Source organism: Protopterus annectens, chromosome 1.part1, assembly GCF_019279795.1.
Source record: "Protopterus annectens isolate FY-2018-M chromosome 1.part1, PAN1.0, whole genome shotgun sequence".
Lineage (NCBI taxonomy): Eukaryota > Metazoa > Chordata > Ceratodontiformes > Protopteridae > Protopterus > Protopterus annectens.
This window is the reverse complement of record NC_056726.1, coordinates 946,940,552-946,958,228: the sequence shown is the minus strand read 5'-3', so window position 1 is coordinate 946,958,228 and position 17,677 is coordinate 946,940,552. Positions and strand designations below refer to the sequence as shown.

Sequence of the window (17,677 nt, the reverse complement as noted above, 5' to 3'; positions counted from 1 at the left end):
GTAAAGGAGAGCTTAGGTAATCAGCCAGGCTGCTAGGTTCAGTGTTTGAAGCTGAGGGTGCAGAATCTGGTTCTCCTGCTGAGACAGCAGGGTAGGAGTCTGAGGCAGGTGCCATGGGGCCAACAGTGACACACTGCGCAGGAGGTGGTACCAGTGTTGGTGTAGCCAGGCTGGTGCAATCAAAATCATCCTTGGTTTGTCTTGTTTGATCTTTAGTAGTACTTTGGAGAGCAGAGGCAGAGGAGGAAAGGCATAAACTGATAGGTTTTTCCAACTGAAGGACAGAGCATCCACTTTCCAAGCTTGTCTGTGGGGAGTCCTTACGCAAAATTTTTCCAGTTCATAGTTCTAGGGGGAGGCAAACAGGTCTATATCTGGGCTCCCCCATTTGCTTGTCAACATGTTGAAAATCCTTGGTTCTAGTTTCCACTCGTGTGGGTCCATGAGGTTTCTGCTTAGTCCGTCTGCCAGTGTATTTAGTTTTCCTGGCAGGAATTGAGCTTGTAGATGCACTTGATAGCTCAAGGCTGTGTTCCACAATGCCATGGCTAGTCTGCAGAGGGAGTAAGAATGTGTACCCCCCCTGCCTGTTTATGTACCACATAACAGTGGTGTTGTCCGTCTTTACCATTAATTGTCGTGGAAGAATGTGGTCCTTGAAGGCTGTCAGAGCATTCTGTACAGCTAACATTTATTTATGATTGATGTGAAGGTGCATTTGAATTGGGTTCCATTTGCCCTGAATGCACTTCCCTGCAAGGTGAGCCCCCCCCCATCCCATGCATAGTCTGATGCATTTGTTGTTAGGGTTTGGGCAACAGGGGGTAGTGTGAATGGTAGTCCCTTGTTTTGGTGGCAGGCCTCTGCCCACCAAAGGAACTCTAGGCATTGACAAGGAATGATAGGAATCATTGCTTGTAGAGCCCGAGTATGTTGACACCATAGGCTTTGTAGATACCATTGTAGCTTCCTCATGTGTAGTCTTACATATGGAATTAGAAGAATGCAGGAGGCCATGAACCCCAAGGCTTGTAGTATTTGCCTTGCAGATAGCAGGGTTTTTTGTGGCCACTTGTTTGAAGTAGGTTGTCAAGTGAATTTGTTTCTCTAGTGTGAGGAAGCCATCTGGGAAGTTGTATTCAAGCTTGTTCCCAGGAATATAATTTGTTGACAGGGTACAAGGTGTGGTTTCTTTTTGTTTATGGTGTACCCCAGACAAGTTAGCACCCTTTGTACAAAAGCCAGATGATTCAAAAGTATGTCCTGGTTTTCTGCCTGAATTAGACAATCATCCAGGTATGGGTATATTTGAATATTTCTTTGCCTGCAAAATACAATGACTGGAGCTAGGCATTTGTGAATACCCTGGGCATAGTAGATAAGCCAAAGGGCAGTACAGAGAACTGATAGTGCGTGTAGCCTGCTTTGAAGTGTAGGTACCTTCTGCAAGATTCCCTGATTGGGATGGGTAGGTATGCTTCCTTTAAAGTTAGTCTTGCAACCAGGCATCTTTGCTTAGCATAGGAAGCAACTGTTGAAGAGTCAGCATCTTGAATTTTGGAATCACCAAAAAGATGTTTAGAGAAGGCAGGTCCAGGATAGGATGCCATGAATTGTCCTTTCTGGGTACCAGGAAAAATCTTGAGTAGAAACCTTGTCCCTTTTCCTCTTCTGGTACCAGTTGAATAGTCCCTATGCTTAAGGAAGAGAGTACTTGCTTTTGGGCCTCTGCCCACTGATTTGGAGGTAGATCCGGCCAACCGCTTGGAGTTGGTAATGTGTGGAAGTGAAATCTGTATCCTTGGGACACTATATTTAAAACCCATTTGTCGTGGGTAATGAGTCCCCAGTTCTTTGCATGAAGTGCAGTCTTTCCCCCCAAGGGGCAGTCAGTTGAGAAGTGCTTAGAAGTTTTAAAAAGAAGTCACTGAGACAGTTGAAGTGGAGGCCCCCCACTGCTTAGTCCTGTGCGTCCCCTGGGACTGAAGCCTGGGTGCTCTGCTGGATCTGGGTTTGGACTGAGAAGGTCTGTAAGAGGCAGGAAAGGACCAATTCTTAGAAGGCCAATGCCTACAAAATCTTGGAGGTTGTACTTGTAAAAATCTTTAACAGATTTAAGGGAGCATCCAGTAATTTCGCTTTAACATGATCTGGCAAGGATTGCTCCTTAAGCCAAGCATGCCTTCTAAGTACAGACCCAGTTACCGAAGCCCTGCATGATGCCTCTAGTGAATCAAAACCACATTGCAATGTATGTTTACCAACTTGTTCAGCAGAATGCATTAAATCCTGTAAATCCTTATTTTCAGTACAATCAGGAATCAACATCATTTTCTGTTTAAGCAATCCAATAATATGCTGCTGGTACTTTAACATATGAAACTGGCAATTCAAGGCCCTAATGCCAAAGTTGTAGAAGTGTATACCTTCTTACCCCATCTATCCAGCGCGCTGGAGTCTCTGTCAGAGGGGGTAGGATTTTTGGCAGTAGTAGCTTTAATGCCCTTGGGTCCCTGTGAAACAGTTTCAGGATCCGCAATAGGATTTTTGAAAAGGAACTTGTGAGAGTCAGGAACCCTGTAATATCTATCAGGTTTTCTGGAAGCAGGAGGTAAGGAGCCAGGGGCCAAGCTAGATTCAGAAAAGGCATCATCAACAATGTCCAGTACAGGAGGTATAGCTAAAGGCCTGTGCTGGGGCAGAAGTAAGAAATCCCTAAGCCTGTTTTTAGAATCAGAGAAATCCTGACTTTCCCAACGAAAATGCTCCCTGAGAGTATCCAAGTTTTCACCAAAAGAGAAATCCTCTGGAGGGGAAGCAGAGGGAATAGAGTCCTCTGCATCAGAATCCTCATAGGTAGATAAGGGTAAATCCTGGTCGTCAGAGGAAACAGAAATTTCAGAATCCTGGTCAGAAGTATCATAAGCAAACTCAGTCCTAGGTCTCTTAGATGGGGAAGGTGGGCTTCCCCTGATTAAAGTAATAAGATCTTCAGTCATTCTTATCATTTGTTTTTTTAGGCATAGAGGCCTGACCATGTGGTCTGGGCATCAGTTTTCTAGGCATGGTTCGAGTTTTAGGCCTTGAAGAAGAAGATGACGTCTGTTTAATATGCAAGTCAGTAGGCCTGAATACAGCCTCAGAAGCCGGTATCTGCACAGCGGCTCTGGACCCATCCAAGGTAGAGACATCCGCAGGTTCCACAGCTGAAGCATCTCACGGCATACCGGACTCTGAATGGGTCTCAGTAGAGACCTGCAAGTCTGAAGTAGCTGGTATCAGGGGCTGCGAAAGCGCTTGACTGAGTACCAGCGAACTGGGCGGCCTGTCTCTGTCTTTATCTTTCCGTTTTTTCGGAATGTTGGTAGTCGGATGGCTTACCGAAGACATATCAGTATAATTGGACCAAGCACCAAAATATTTAGAAATGCAAATATACCGAAGACGGATAGTTTGTGGTTTAAATAAGGCAAAAAACTGACAGCGAGGTACATCGTGGTCATGGCCTAGGCAAGGAATACAGTATGAATGAAAATCTTTATGAGGTATTTGCTTTCCACCAGAAATGCAATTATTTGCTTTTACTGACTTCAGTTTAGAGCAAGAAAAAGTTTCCCCAATGGGGTACTTAGCTTTTAGTTGAAGACTTCAATTCTGAAACTCGAAAATGAAAATTTCAGGAGTCGGCCAACCAGCACTTGCGAACTGCTTCTGCTTCGGACACCGCATGGCAAGAAAGACTGGTGTAATGATGTCGGCTGCATGTTTTATACCCCTGACATCACAGAAGAAGAGACAGCAACCGACGTAGGACCCAAGACTTTGTTAATCAGGCCGACTGAGGGCTACTGCAAGCAGATAACCCAAATGTAATGACTGCAACAGTGAAACATGAAGAACATCTTAGTTAATAGTGTTTTCTTTTTTCCATCAGCAGTTCTGCGGTCTGTTGCTGGTCATATAAAAACCTTTTCCAGGACAAGTGTAAAAAGCCCTTCATAAAATGTTATAATCTTGCAGTAAAAATTTGTCCAAATATTTAAGTCTGTAAGTTTGCCCTTGTCCTGTAGAAACTTTCAGGGCAGATCTATAAAACTGATGGGTATCATTTCAGCTGTACACTGTTCAAGAACTGTATGACTGAACATCTTAGCACAAGAATTCTTTACATAGCCAAAAGTAAGCTGCTCGGTTTAATATAAAAATGTTGAGGCCTGAAAACACCCCCAGAAGCCGGTGCCTGCTCAGCGGCTCCGGACCCATCCAAGGGAGAGACATCCACGGATTCAATACTTTGCGAATCTCGCAGCATACCGGACTCCGAATGGGTCTCTGTAGAGGCCTGCGACTCAAAAGTAGCGGGTATCAGGGGCTGCGAAAGCGCCTCACTGACTACCGGCGAACAGGCGACTGGCTTGGGAGAAGCTTCGTCGTTGGTTTTGGACCTCGACGGTCTCTCTGTCTTCTTCCTTGCATTTTTTCTGAACTCCGGTAGTCGGATTGCTAACCGGTGACATTTCAGGATAGTTAAATCTTGAACCAAAATATTTAGAAGAAAAATATACCGACGCTTAATAGTGCGTTGGTGAAATTTAGCACAAAACCGACAGCAAGGCACGTTGTGATCAGGGCCTAGGCAAGGAATACAGTGCAAATGAAAATCCTTATGAGGTATTTGCTTCCCACAAATAATGCAATTATTAACTTTTACTGACATTGGTAAGGAGCAAGAAATAGTTTCCCCAACGGGGTACTTAGCTTTAGTTTGAAGACTTCAGTTCTGAAACTCGAAAACGAAAATTTCAGGAATCGGACGACTGGCACTTGTGAACTGCTTCTGCTTCGGGCACCGCACTGCAAGAAAGACTGATTAAAATGGCATTGGCTGCATGTTTTATACCCCTGATGACCTGACGTCATGGAAGAGGAGATGGCAACTGACGCAGGACCCAAGACTTTGTTAATCAGGCCGACTGAGGGCAACCTGCCTGCAGATTACCCAAATGTAATGACTGCAACAGTGAATACACTTGAACATCTACATTTTTGGTAAGTGTACACAACTGTACTTTTATTTTCTGATTACTGATAAATCTGTCTACCATTCAAGAGGCTTTGGCCCTGTTACATTGCTTGTAGAGTAATGCCCGTTTAGGTTGAACAGAGCTGGGATACCCAGGTAGTTATGCTGCATAAGCTGTAGATGTGTTAAATATGGAAGGATGTGTCTGCCTTATTTGATATGGATGTGAGTACACTATATAAATGAGCTATAGGTTGTATTATAACTAAAGATAGCCTGTTTCGTTTGTACTTCCAGACTATATATGAACTACTAAAAATAAGTAACAGTAACTTTTAAGATGCACAAAATGAAATTGAAACTACCATCATATTTTTTATGGTCTTTATTCTGTCAGATGTGAGCTTGGTATTGGTTAACCCCTTACAAATATTAATTTAAAAAAAAAAAATTCAGTATAGGAGTGAGATTTCTTGACTAGCATGATTTGTCAAAATCGGCATACAGCAATGTGCCCTCCTGCCCACACACACTTACTAAGAATAAATCTTCATTCAGTCAAAATATTTAGGGGAACAGGGAATAATGTGCAAAATATAGTTTCCCTATGTGAATGGGAAGCATGTTTTTTCAGCTCAATATTCATTGCAAATCATATGCTGCTGAGAATGGTGAACCAAAAAAAAAAAAAAAAAACACAGATCTTTTTTTTTTTTTTGCAGGGGGGCAAGACCTCCTGCACCTCCTCTCAGAATTTACGTATACCAACTCCACAGTCTCACCAAAGTGAAGACAAGGGGAAGAAGCTCTGAAAAATGCATTGTCAGCTCTCCCACTTCACTACATTCTGGAGAAACACACCATGTCATTAAACTCTTATGCTGAAGCCACACAGCATAATCATGTAACTGTGCCACAAGAAATGTATGCTTAATATCCCGTCCATCACTGCATTGACAAATTAGTTAAACCTTGGAAACATCTGCTCTCACATATTTGAATGTACTGCATTGAGAAATTAGTCAAACCTTGGAAACATCTGCTGTCACATATGTGAATGTGACATCTAGCAGCATTTTGACGTAAGAGAAAAAAATCAAGGACCCAGTATCTCAAGGTTACGACACAGAAATGGGTTAATTCTCTACCCCCAAGCCAGCCATAAAAACTTTACTAGACAGACATGATGGCCCATCTCTGTCTTTGTGTAGGCCTGCCATAGTCCATTTATACCACTTCTTAAAAACAGGATTTATTCATCTAATTAGGTGCCAATTTCTCCAAACCTGCAAAAGTTACATGAGTTCTTTTATCGCTACTGAGGCTTACATATAGAAGTTTGCTTATAAGGTGAATTGGAATAAAGTAAGTATTTCAGAATTTCAAATTATGGCTGATTATGACTTTATATTGTTCCTGGGACATCCCATCTAGTTTGTTCAGCAGCTTTCCTGTCAGTTTCCTTCTCTGGTGCCACTTTTACTTGATTTATATTCATATAATTTTCCTGCAGGTATTTTAAGCTGCGGGTCAGCAAACACCATAAGGCCTTTACTCAGTTTTGGGGTAGTTGCAGTCAGTGCTTCATATGTAAATGTATATAAGCATATATTTTATTTTAATTTTATGTTCATTGCAGAAAAGGGAGTCACAGTAAACTAACTCCATAGCGTAATGAATTGCGTGTAGCCAGCACACCTATAGGTAACAGCAGAGCAGGTTTGCAGCAGTGATTGGTTCAGTGTTATGAGGTATGTACCACATGGTCGCACATGTATTCTGTGATGTAGTAGGACTTTTCTGATGTCTGAACTCACAAGTATGAAGAATGTGTTTCATTAGAAAGCAGTGCGTCACTTTAGAATAATGTTGTCATTTCTGCTATTGGACATTTGTGCTCTTGTGTTGAAGTTTTCTTGGTTTGCTGATTTTTGCATTTGTTTGTCTTTTCTCATTGTGTTTCAGGCTCTTGATGTGGACCGCAGTGTGCTGTACAAAATGAAGAAATCTGTTAAAGCCATTTGCACATCTGGTCTAGGTGAGTCTAAACATGTACCTGTTAGCATGTTTATTTATTTATTTTTTTTGCATTTGTATCACTAGTTTTTCAAATATATTTTCTGTGACATTGAACATGAACTGTGTTATTTGCTTGAATTATGCATTTTTACAACTCTCTTTATTTATGTACCTCTTCATTGCTGTGATTTAGGCATTGTATTGTTATTTTATTAATATTTTAAACTGGAATATAGCTTTGCTCCCGCTGGATTTACATTTCCTTTGTAAAGTTAGACCTATTTAAAACTGCATATCCTACAAAATGACTGTTCAGAGATTCTTCATCACAGCCTGTATGAAGTCTGCGTTCTCAGAGATTTTTAATGTCAACTACTTTGTTATTTAATCCTGATGAGTATGCCTGCCTACAGTAATTTGTTAAAATGTGTTATCTGGTGAGTTAAGTTCTGCACTCCTTTTTGAACTAGGCTAGCCATATTTATTTGCAACCTTATTTTAATAAAAAGCATCATAAACTTTTCTTATTAAAAGCACGGCCCAATTAAATTTAATGTCTCCCTGGGTGATGTGTTGTGCAGTTGTCCACAGAACTTAATGGATACGTCTGTGTGCATTTGCAGCATGAATCCATTGAAGTCTATGAATAACTCTGCCATTTTCCATCAGTTGATGTCATTATTAAACCTCAGTGTTGCAGGGAAAATTAATTTTGCATAGGTTTTTATGTTTAAAAAGCTCCTGATCAGCACTTAAGCAGCACATACAGGGGTACAAAGGGTTGGTCATGAAAGTGAGACTAAATACTTTAATACTTTGAAATATTTTTTTTCTTTTAAACAAGTTGTCAGAGTATGCTGTCCTGAAGGTATTCTGATGAGCTATGAAACATGATAGTTAAGGAACCACTGACCCATTCCATAAGACTGCCTTATACCAATGTAGTATCAGTGGCTGAACAAGTAACACAAGTTTCTTTGATGCCTTGAAGATCCGTAGGCTGTGAGTTCTATACCCACAGCGGCTGGATTTATTGTTCCATTACTGGCACTGTAATGCAGATAAGGAAGGTACTGAATTCCTGAGGTACCGTCCTTCATGGGGCATTAAACATATGTTCCAGCCGCCCGAGTTCATGGTAGCTAATATGGATTAAAAGTTCTCATGGTGCAGAAACAGTAGGCCTCAGTTTTGTGCCAGAATATCATTACACTGTTTACAGTTCATAATTTTGTTATTTTAAAACATGGTAATTCTTTTTATGCTTCCAGAAACTTATATCACACAGACTGCTGCATTTCCTTCTTAACAGTTTTCTTCATTCCAGTGAATTGTCCCTGCTATCTTTTCCCAATGTCGCTTTTCACATTTCGTCTTCCATTATATGATTGATTTTATATAATATTTATTTTATGATATATTGTCGGCCAGTGTCATGGTATCAATTGAAATCTTATTCTTTTCAGTCATAATAGATGCTTTATTACAGCCCCTACAACTCATAACATCCTTATAGTTGTTTTTTGTTTCTCTGCCCTAGCAGCATTGTAGTTTCTCCGATGTCCTGGCTAAGCTTCTTCTAGTTAATATAAATAGTATCTCCGGTTTCCCTTGAAAATAGAATGTTTAGTGGGAATAATCTTGTCAACAAAGAAACAGCTTTTAAATAAATAAGTAAATGTCATCTTCCATCTCATTGACCCCCTACAGTGGGGATTTCTGACTGTATACAGTAATGCTTCTCTTGGAAGCTTAGAAGCAGTTTCCAGCAGTGTTTCTTAGTGCATATCTTTTTAAGGTATTATTCTTTGTTTATGGCAGATGCCACCTTTCTGTATTTGTTAATTATAGAGCCATCCTGTTTAGTCTTTGATAACTAAAGGAAGAAAGATAATTACAACTAAAGTTTTTTCTTTTGTATTTGCATCACAACACCTGGTAGCTTAAGTGCCACGATGTATTCCCTCCTTATCACTCCTGTTTTGCATGGCCTGTTTCTTAATTAAAAAAAATATATATAAACTTCTTATTAAGGATCCACCCATATGAGAGAAATGTATACCTTGGTGACATTGCTTAAGAATAGTGATTAGATATACATATAGACAATAATGGATATAACCCTACTATGCATGTATAGAAATGGATCCAATTAAAGTGCACAAATCCATTACTTTGCTGTATGAATGTTGATGTCTTAGAGGGATAAAGTTCACAAAAGGTCAGAGAAAGCCCTGGTGTTGTCAGGGTCAAAGAAATTTATTTGCCTAAGGATTTTGCTAAAAAACTTAGGACACATATTTACAGTAATAGAGGGAATACATCACTGACCAATTTTCACCACTGTTCAAAACCTTCTTCAGCTATAAAATGGAAACTAGTTGTATCAGCTTACAGACATATTGTGAAATGTCATGTTAATTCATTGCAACAGTGACACCTCCAGGTGGCTCTGCAGTTACATCCTACTGATGCCTCTAGGTGTCAAGTATTGCTTGTTTATATTTGCATCAATAATTCCAAACAGTGCTACATACAGAGTATTAAAATATTTCATCTTAAAGCTTAAAAACAATGGCATACACAACTACATCGATAGTTAACTTCTGTATAGTGCAGGTAAAGAGATATTAATTGTGTAAGGTTGGGAGGGTGGCCTAATGGTTAAGGTGTTTGCCTTACAAACACAAGGTGCAGAGTTTGAGTCTCACAAGGGATAATTGGCTAGGCTTAAAATGGCTCACAAGGACAGTTAGCCTAGTATGAACCTATGTTCAGCTATGTATGTCCGTGTAATATTCATTTATTATGTCATAAAGGTCATGTTTTTCTAATCATCGCAACAACCAAGTAGCACAGATAGAACTGCTTAGCCTCATACAAAAGCTGTCGGTTCAATGAGCAAAGTGCTGTAAATTGTATGTGTGCAAATTGAGTGGTTGCCAAGATACTGTAACTTGTTTGCAGAAAATAACAATCTTAACAGTTACTGTGTTTACTATGACTTATAAAAGCCAGTTTAAGACTTAAACCTAAAGAATACTACCACTATAAAATGTGTGTTTGTGCTGATGAGTTTGCTATTTACACTTCTTTAGTTACCCCTAATGTTCTGGAGATATTGTCATTTGTTTGAAATGTGAGGACATAAGTTGATTATATCAAAAAGCTTAGGCTCTGCCCATTGGAAGTTTTAATGTAAATTTCAAGAGCTCCAGTGGAGGGAATGAGTTAAGCATTATTTGTCATCTAAGGGGACAAATGTAAAAAAAATGCAAAATAGCCATACATTTTATGTTGAAAACTAAATTAAATTATTTAAATAGTCTTTTACGTGTACACTGAAGACAAAATAGAGTTGCATATACTCTTAAAATGGATCAGTTAAACTTGGCTGAGCAATCGCTTTAGTATTAATAATCTAACTGCTTTTGTTTTTTTGACTGTGGATGAATTCTAAACAGCAACAGATATTTACTCACCTTTGTAAGAGCTTCTTTTTCAAAGGCTACAACGAGAGCAGAAGAGTGTTGCTTCTTATGTTGTAGTCTGTCATTGCTTACTATACATCTGTTAACACATTTTCATACACCATTTGCTTAAGTTTCATTGATGCTGTCTCTTTGTAAAATGTATTGCAAGTTATACACCATCATTTGCACTGTCCATCTGGTAATGTATTGCAGTGAGTGAATTGTCTGATTAAACATGTTATTGTTAAATGTGGAAACTTTGTGCATTTTACACAGTGACAGATACAGCAGAAAGATGCTGTTCTGTATGGTCTGCTAAGGCATTACATTTTACACAGTGACAGATACAGCAGAAAGACGCTATTCTGTATGGTCTGCTAAGGCATTATTTTTTACACAGCGACAGATACGGAAGAAAGATGCTATTCTGTATGCTCTGCTAAGGCATTACTTTTTACACAGCGACAGATACAGAAGAAAGATGCTATTCTGTATGCTCTGCTAAGGCATTACTTTCTGTACCTATGTTATGTTAGGTGATGATTAAATTGGAAACATAGACTCTCTCTCACTTGGAGAGGGTTTAAACAAATGGCAATTAGTTATTTATCAGCTCATAAATTTCTAATGTTTAAGCAAAATAATCCTCTTTATTTCCTTGAGTAATGGAATATATTGTCTGACTGGAATATATTGTTTGACCTGTTCTTGCTTTATAATGCCTTCAATTTAATAATAGAGAAAGAATTTAGTGACTTTGAGGGCACAAGGAAAAACTATAATTTAACTAAAAGGGAGTGGATGAAACTGAAACAAATGAGTATGAATGATGATATAATATTTAAACCATCAGACAAGGGGGGCAAGCTGGTAGAAATGAATTCTATGGATTATTTTAAGATGTGTATGCAACATCTAAATGATGAAATGATTTAAAGTAAAGCGGATGGAGTTTGTTTAATTCAGGCACAATATGAGTTACAAACACTGTTAAAGAAGGCAGTGAGGTTGCATTATTTTACAGCTAATGATGTTACAAATAAGTTAACAATAAAGGAGAACACAGTAGCAAAGTTTTTCTGTGTTCCTAAAATTCATAAGAGCTTAATGCAACCTCCCGGGCATCCAATAGTGTCAGCGATAGGTTATTTTACTCATAACCTGAGCTGTTTTTTACATGGATTGCTGTTAAAGGAAGTATTAAAGTTGCCTTCCTATATAAAAGATTCTTTTGATTTTTTTAAAAAAATAGAAAGTATAATATGGACAGAAGATAAGTACTTACAGCTGATGGAGTGAGTTTGTATACCAATATACAACACAGTTATGGTTTGGAAGCAATACAGCATTTTCTAGGGGATAGCCCAAGAACACATTATATAAAGAAATTGATACACTTCTGTCTGGTGAACAGTATTTTTGAGTTTGATGGTAGCTTATACAGACAGAAAAAGGGAACAGCAATGGGGGTGGCGTTTACCCCAGTGTATGCCAATTTGTTCATGCGGCTAGTTGAAAATGTACATATCTATAGGAGTGTATTTTTTAGGAAACATGTAATAAAATACTTCCGATTTATTGATGATTTGTTTTTTTATTTGTAAAGGGGGAGATAATCATATATTTACATTTATAGAATATCTTAATGCTAATAAATATGAGATTAAATTTGACGGAATCCAAATAGGTTCAGACGTTAATTTCTTAGATATTGCATTAAAAGGAATAGTAAGAACAAAAATTCATACCACAATACATAGGAAATTATCAAATTAATGGGATGTTGTATGCTAGCAGCTGCCATCCCAGTCATACACTGGAGTCTATCCCTTTTGGAGAAATGTTAAGAATAAAAAGATTGTGTAGTGATGGTAATGAAGCACGGTATGAGGCTAGAAAAGTTGCAGCTTTGTTCATAAATAGGGGTTATAGCCCAGAAGAAGTGTATAAAAGTTATTTCAAAATTTATGAAAGTAGAGAAGCTAGGGTTCCAGAATTTGGCAGAAAGCAAATCAAAGCAAATAATAATAAAGAAGTTACTACTAATAATTCCATGTATTTTGTCTCCAAATATACCCTTTTTTCAGATAAATTTAATGAATTAGTTAAAGGGTATTGGAAACGGGTAAAAAGAAAGGTCCCCTCATTGTCTCAAATTGAATTAAGAATTTCTTATCAGAGGGGACGAAATTTAAGAGATTTCTTGATTCATAGTAGATATTTTAAACCGAGAGACAAAATTTAAGTAATCTGACAGAAAAAGGAACTTTCCCTTGTGGAAAGTGTTCCATTTGTCAGTATATTACAACTAGAGTGGACAAAATAAAAGGGAAGAAATTTGATACTTTAGGTATGTATACCTGTTTAAGTAAGGGGGTAATTTATGCCATAAGTTGTTTATGTAATAAATATTATATAGGGGAAACTAAAAGAAGCCTGGGAGAAAGAGTAAAGGAACATGTTAGAGATGTTAGAAATAATAAGTTTATTAGTCCTGTAGCAGAACATTTCAATAGGGTACACACGGGAGAAATGGAAAGCATGAAAGTAACTGTTTTGGAACAAGTGCTAAATCAGTATGGAAATATGGAAATGTTGAAATATGTATTAAGGAGAAAGGAATCCATTCTTATAATAAAATATAATACTCTGCAACCCAATGGGTTGAATAAGGAATGCAATTGGCAAAGTTTTATTTAATGGTGTTTTTATTTTAAACACAGTCCCCCGGATTCAGCAATCCTCCGTGTAAGACTAAATGAGTCTTACACGGAAGCTGCAGTTGAACGGTATGACGTCAGCATGCCATGCATATTCATGAGGGCATGCTGACTCATACTCTAGTCTAACACGGTCTGTGTAGGAAAGTAGGGGGCGTGTCCGATTGCCGAGTACTGCAAAGGGACACGCCCCCAGAAGAGTTAGAGTCCTGATAGTAAACACCCACGAGCGAGTCCGCCGAAATGTCAAGAAACACAACACCACACATCCCCACAGACTAAACCCTAGTGAAAGTGCTCAAAAAGTAAAAATAACAGTTTCAATTTTTTTTTTATAATTTTCAATATGTTTGCCCACATTTGTGCTCTTTTGCGTGGGTATGCCCTTCGCTCAACCACAGTTAGCAGATATGACATTGAAAAGCATATAAGATCTACATATGCAAATTAAGCAAAGTAGCAATAGCGTAGCTGTAGAGACGTCGCCCTAAGAATAGGTAGTCACGGTTCGAACCCCACAACATCCCCTTCCATTTTTCTTTAAATAATTATGAAACAATTCCCCGATATATATAAATTTAATTTAAGTAAAATGTAATGAAATGGCCCATGTATTTGTGAACAAAATCTATATTATGTATATATAAAAAGGATCCTAATTGCCCGTTGCTTAGCAGCGCTTTAACAAGCTTAATATGAGTGCCCGTAGCTAAGCAGCGCTGTACCTAGCTTAATATGAGTGCCCGTAGCCAAGCAGTGCTTTACCCAGCTTAAAGTGAGTGCCCGTAGCCAAACAGTGCTGAACCCAGCTTAATATGACTGCACATAACTAAATAACGCTTTACGCGGAGCTGCGCAGTGCGCCAACCAGCTTACCGTCGGGCAACGTTGGGCAACGTGTAGCAAAGTCGCCTTTACACAGACACACCTCCTAGCTTGTCTAGACAGTAGTAAAATAAAAAAGCAATGACAAGGGTCGAACCCAGGATACTGTGCATCATAGTCAAAGTACTGAACCACTAAGCCGTGACACTTGTACCTAGTAATCCAGTATTACCATACATATAGGAATGAATGAAAATATAACCATGACAAAGCAGGTTTGCTCTTAGCTGAGAAATTTCCAAAACGGCCAATCACAAATAAGTGCGGGAAAAACGGCATATATAAGCTCCATAGGCGGGAATACACACCATAACTGATTGTGGTACCCATTTGCAGTCAGGATGGCAGGTGTCGGAGAGGGAAATCACTTTAGAGTGCAAAGGTGGGGCATTGACAAGTCCAAATATATGGTTTGGCTCCTAGTCCATCATCATGAAGGCCGACTCATGCAGGGCCAGGTTCAATGGGGTGCGTATAAGGCAGAGGCGTGGAACCAGTTGGCACATGATCTCACCAGTGCCACAGGCATTCTGAGGACTGGTGAACAGGTCCGTCACCACCATGCAGACCTGAAGCGACGAAAGGAGGACCAACTGAACCGATGGATCCAGGAGGCCAGTCAAATGCTCAATGCCCCACTACTGAGTAACTATACATGTAATTAAGTATGTAAGAAATGCTATCCTAGCCTGTAGTATGGATAGGTATGTTCCAATATCCCTTCATTTATATTACAGCTGCAGGTGTTCGTTCCGCGAATCAGCAAGCCTATGCTGATAGGCTGGTAAGGCTGCGCCACCAGGCAGGTTAGTAATTATTCAGCTGGTATTATTATAGAATATAAGTGAGACAGCCTGTAAAAGAGTTCAGTGTTGTAACCCAGTAATAAAGGTCAAATAAGCCTAGAATAAAGCTTCTGCTAGTATTCTAAGATCAGATAAGTGATGCAGCCTGAAAAGGAGTATTGTAATCCATTAATAAAGAGTAAACAAGTCTCAAATAGCGTTCCCACCTGTATTGTAATATCAGATAACTGCTTCAGCCTGAAAATGAGTGTTCTAATCTATCAATAAAGGACAGACAAGTATTGAATACATCCATGTATATACTGTCATATGAAATAAGTGAGTCAGCTGGAAAGGATTGTTGTAACCCAGTAATAAATGTTAATAAAGCCTAGAATTAAGTACCATTCTGAAATGTAAATATAAAATAAGTGAGAGAGTGTGAGAAAGACCTTGAAGTCTGTAATAAAGGTATACTGCATGCACGACATAATGAAATGAATGAGACAGCCACAACCAAAGAGTGAAATGTTTTAATAAAGTACAATACCTGGACTGTGTCCGTCCCACATTTCGGATATGTTGTTGTACCCTTGCATTATGGAGATAGTATGGTTGTATGAAATGCTGAACATCCACAGTTGTCTAGGCCCATATAAACTGGCTGATGGGAATGCCAGTATGTCAGAAGAATATTTATAGTCCTCAACTGTGTCATGTATAGTATTTGCCTGTTAAACCGGTACATGAGCAGCTTGTGCTTGTGATCCCACAAATATCAGTGTGCTGCTAGAACTGTATGTAACTGTTCAAATGTAGCAGGATGAATACAAATGGAATGTATATTAATGTAGCAGTAACATCTCCATCACCAACACTTGTAAGGTTACATACAGGAAACTGTACTAATACATGTAGGGGATATATATCTGCATCTAGTAGGAATGTATAGTATACGTATAGGTATTTTAAGTTGTTAATTTTATCACCCTACCTTACACAAATGATGCTATTCCACACCAAACTGGGTATGTGTATTCACAATTAATTCCTATGGACATTTGTCCTGTTGGTTTATACATATCTGCATGTACGTTGATGCATGTGCCCTGTTCACATATCCAAACCTGATGTCCTGTTGCCACCAATCAACCCTGCATGCTGTTGGAATGTCCACTGTTGTCCTAAATATGCACGTGTTATGCTTCCTTTGAAATCCATGTGTGTTTGGTGAATGGGAATACTAATGCATGCTGTTACAACTAATTTGGAATGGTGTTGTTTGTTACTAACCCAAAATGCCATTAAATACTGCTAAACATAGGACAACTGGGAAGGCAGGTGCCAGCGGACCCACCTCTCCCATCTCAGCTGGCGAGTGCACCTGGCACCAGTGCCCAGGCCAGGACCTCCTCCTCCGGTGGCCCTGTGCCACCTTCGGGTGGAAGCACTGCAGGGGATGGGGCTCACCCCCCCTCTGTAAGCGTGGCCGGAGGAGAGCCTCCACTCACCCTCCAAAGGGTCTGGTCTGTGGTGCGTAGTGAGATCAGGCGTTCCGTGACTGATCCCCTACTTGAGGCGAGAGTGGCGCAACTCACGGGTGTGCCTGCCCATCCTATCCAGCCCCCAGCACAGCTCCGGCCTGGGCTGTGAAGGAGCAGTGGTAACTGCCCATGGGTGGGGATCTCAGTTCCACTGTTGCCAACTATGGGCTCATGGGCTTGCAATATCCAAACATCTGTCCCTGTCAATTGTTTACCCCCACATGTGTCATACTCCACCCCTGTATGCGTCTTATTTGTCTTGTCTGTTAACCTCCCCAGCCTACCTCCCCAAATATACATACTTCCTGTACCTCACATTCCACTCTCACCTGAAAAAAAAAAAAAGGGCACTCTGTTCCCACAAAAAAATTACGCCCCATACATAGTTGCCCATTTCGCACACATGTCTGCTGGACATGTAAACTGATAATTACAATTGGCTCTACAACATACTTTGTTGTCCTCACTCCTCTCTCAGGGGTGGAAGGTTTCAAATCTCACTCTAAATTTCTAACATATGCACAGCTGTTGCTGGTAAAGAATTGGGCAGCTATGGGCCTTCCCTACATCCTTCCTGCACATCCCGAGCTTGTTTTCCTACTGTCCTACCCTCTTTGTGCCCCCTTTTTCACCACTTTCCTATTTCCCCATTTTCTTTTCTTTAAAAAAAAATAGCGCGGGTGTTAGCTGGAGTAAGCACTTTTAAGCAGTTGTAAGCATGTGCGCGCTTAGCTAAGCATAGATAAGCGTAGCTAAGCGTCGTGCAAACCCGCTTACAACTGCTTAAAAGTGCCTTAGTCACTCTGTATGACAAGGCCCTTGTACTGCTCAGCAGCAAAATAAAATATCCTTGTCAGTCTCAAACCCCACACCTTGGGCTCACCAGTCTGCATGACATACCACTAAGCCACAGCAGATATACAATAACTTGGTGCTGCAAGAAATATAACATGCATTAAAAGGAGTGAATGTAAAGGGAAAATATGAAAGCCAGAGCAATACATTTCAAGACAGAAATATAACATGCATTAAAAGGAGTGAATGTAAACGGGAAATACGAACGCCAGAGCAATACATTTCAAGAAAGAAATGTAACATGCATTACAAGGAGTGAATGTAAAGGGAAACTACGAAAGCCAGAGCAGTACATTTAAAGACAGACAGAAATATAACATGCATTGCAAGGAGTGAATGTGAAGGGAATATAGGAAAGCCAGAGCAATACATT

At 39.6% G+C, this 17,677-nt stretch overlaps 1 protein-coding gene across 6 annotated transcripts in view; it reads left to right on the top strand.

Annotated features, from left to right (window-relative positions):
• Positions 1 to 17,677, top strand: part of ASAP2 (ArfGAP with SH3 domain, ankyrin repeat and PH domain 2) — a 2,005,955-nt gene that overhangs the window by 458,298 nt on the left and 1,529,980 nt on the right. For all 6 annotated transcript variants that reach the window (XM_044079125.1, XM_044079114.1, XM_044079099.1 and 3 more), the window contains exon 2: positions 6,989 to 7,061. In XM_044079125.1, coding sequence (XP_043935060.1) covers positions 6,989 to 7,061 — 73 coding nt within the window. The remainder of the gene's footprint in view (positions 1 to 6,988; positions 7,062 to 17,677) is intronic.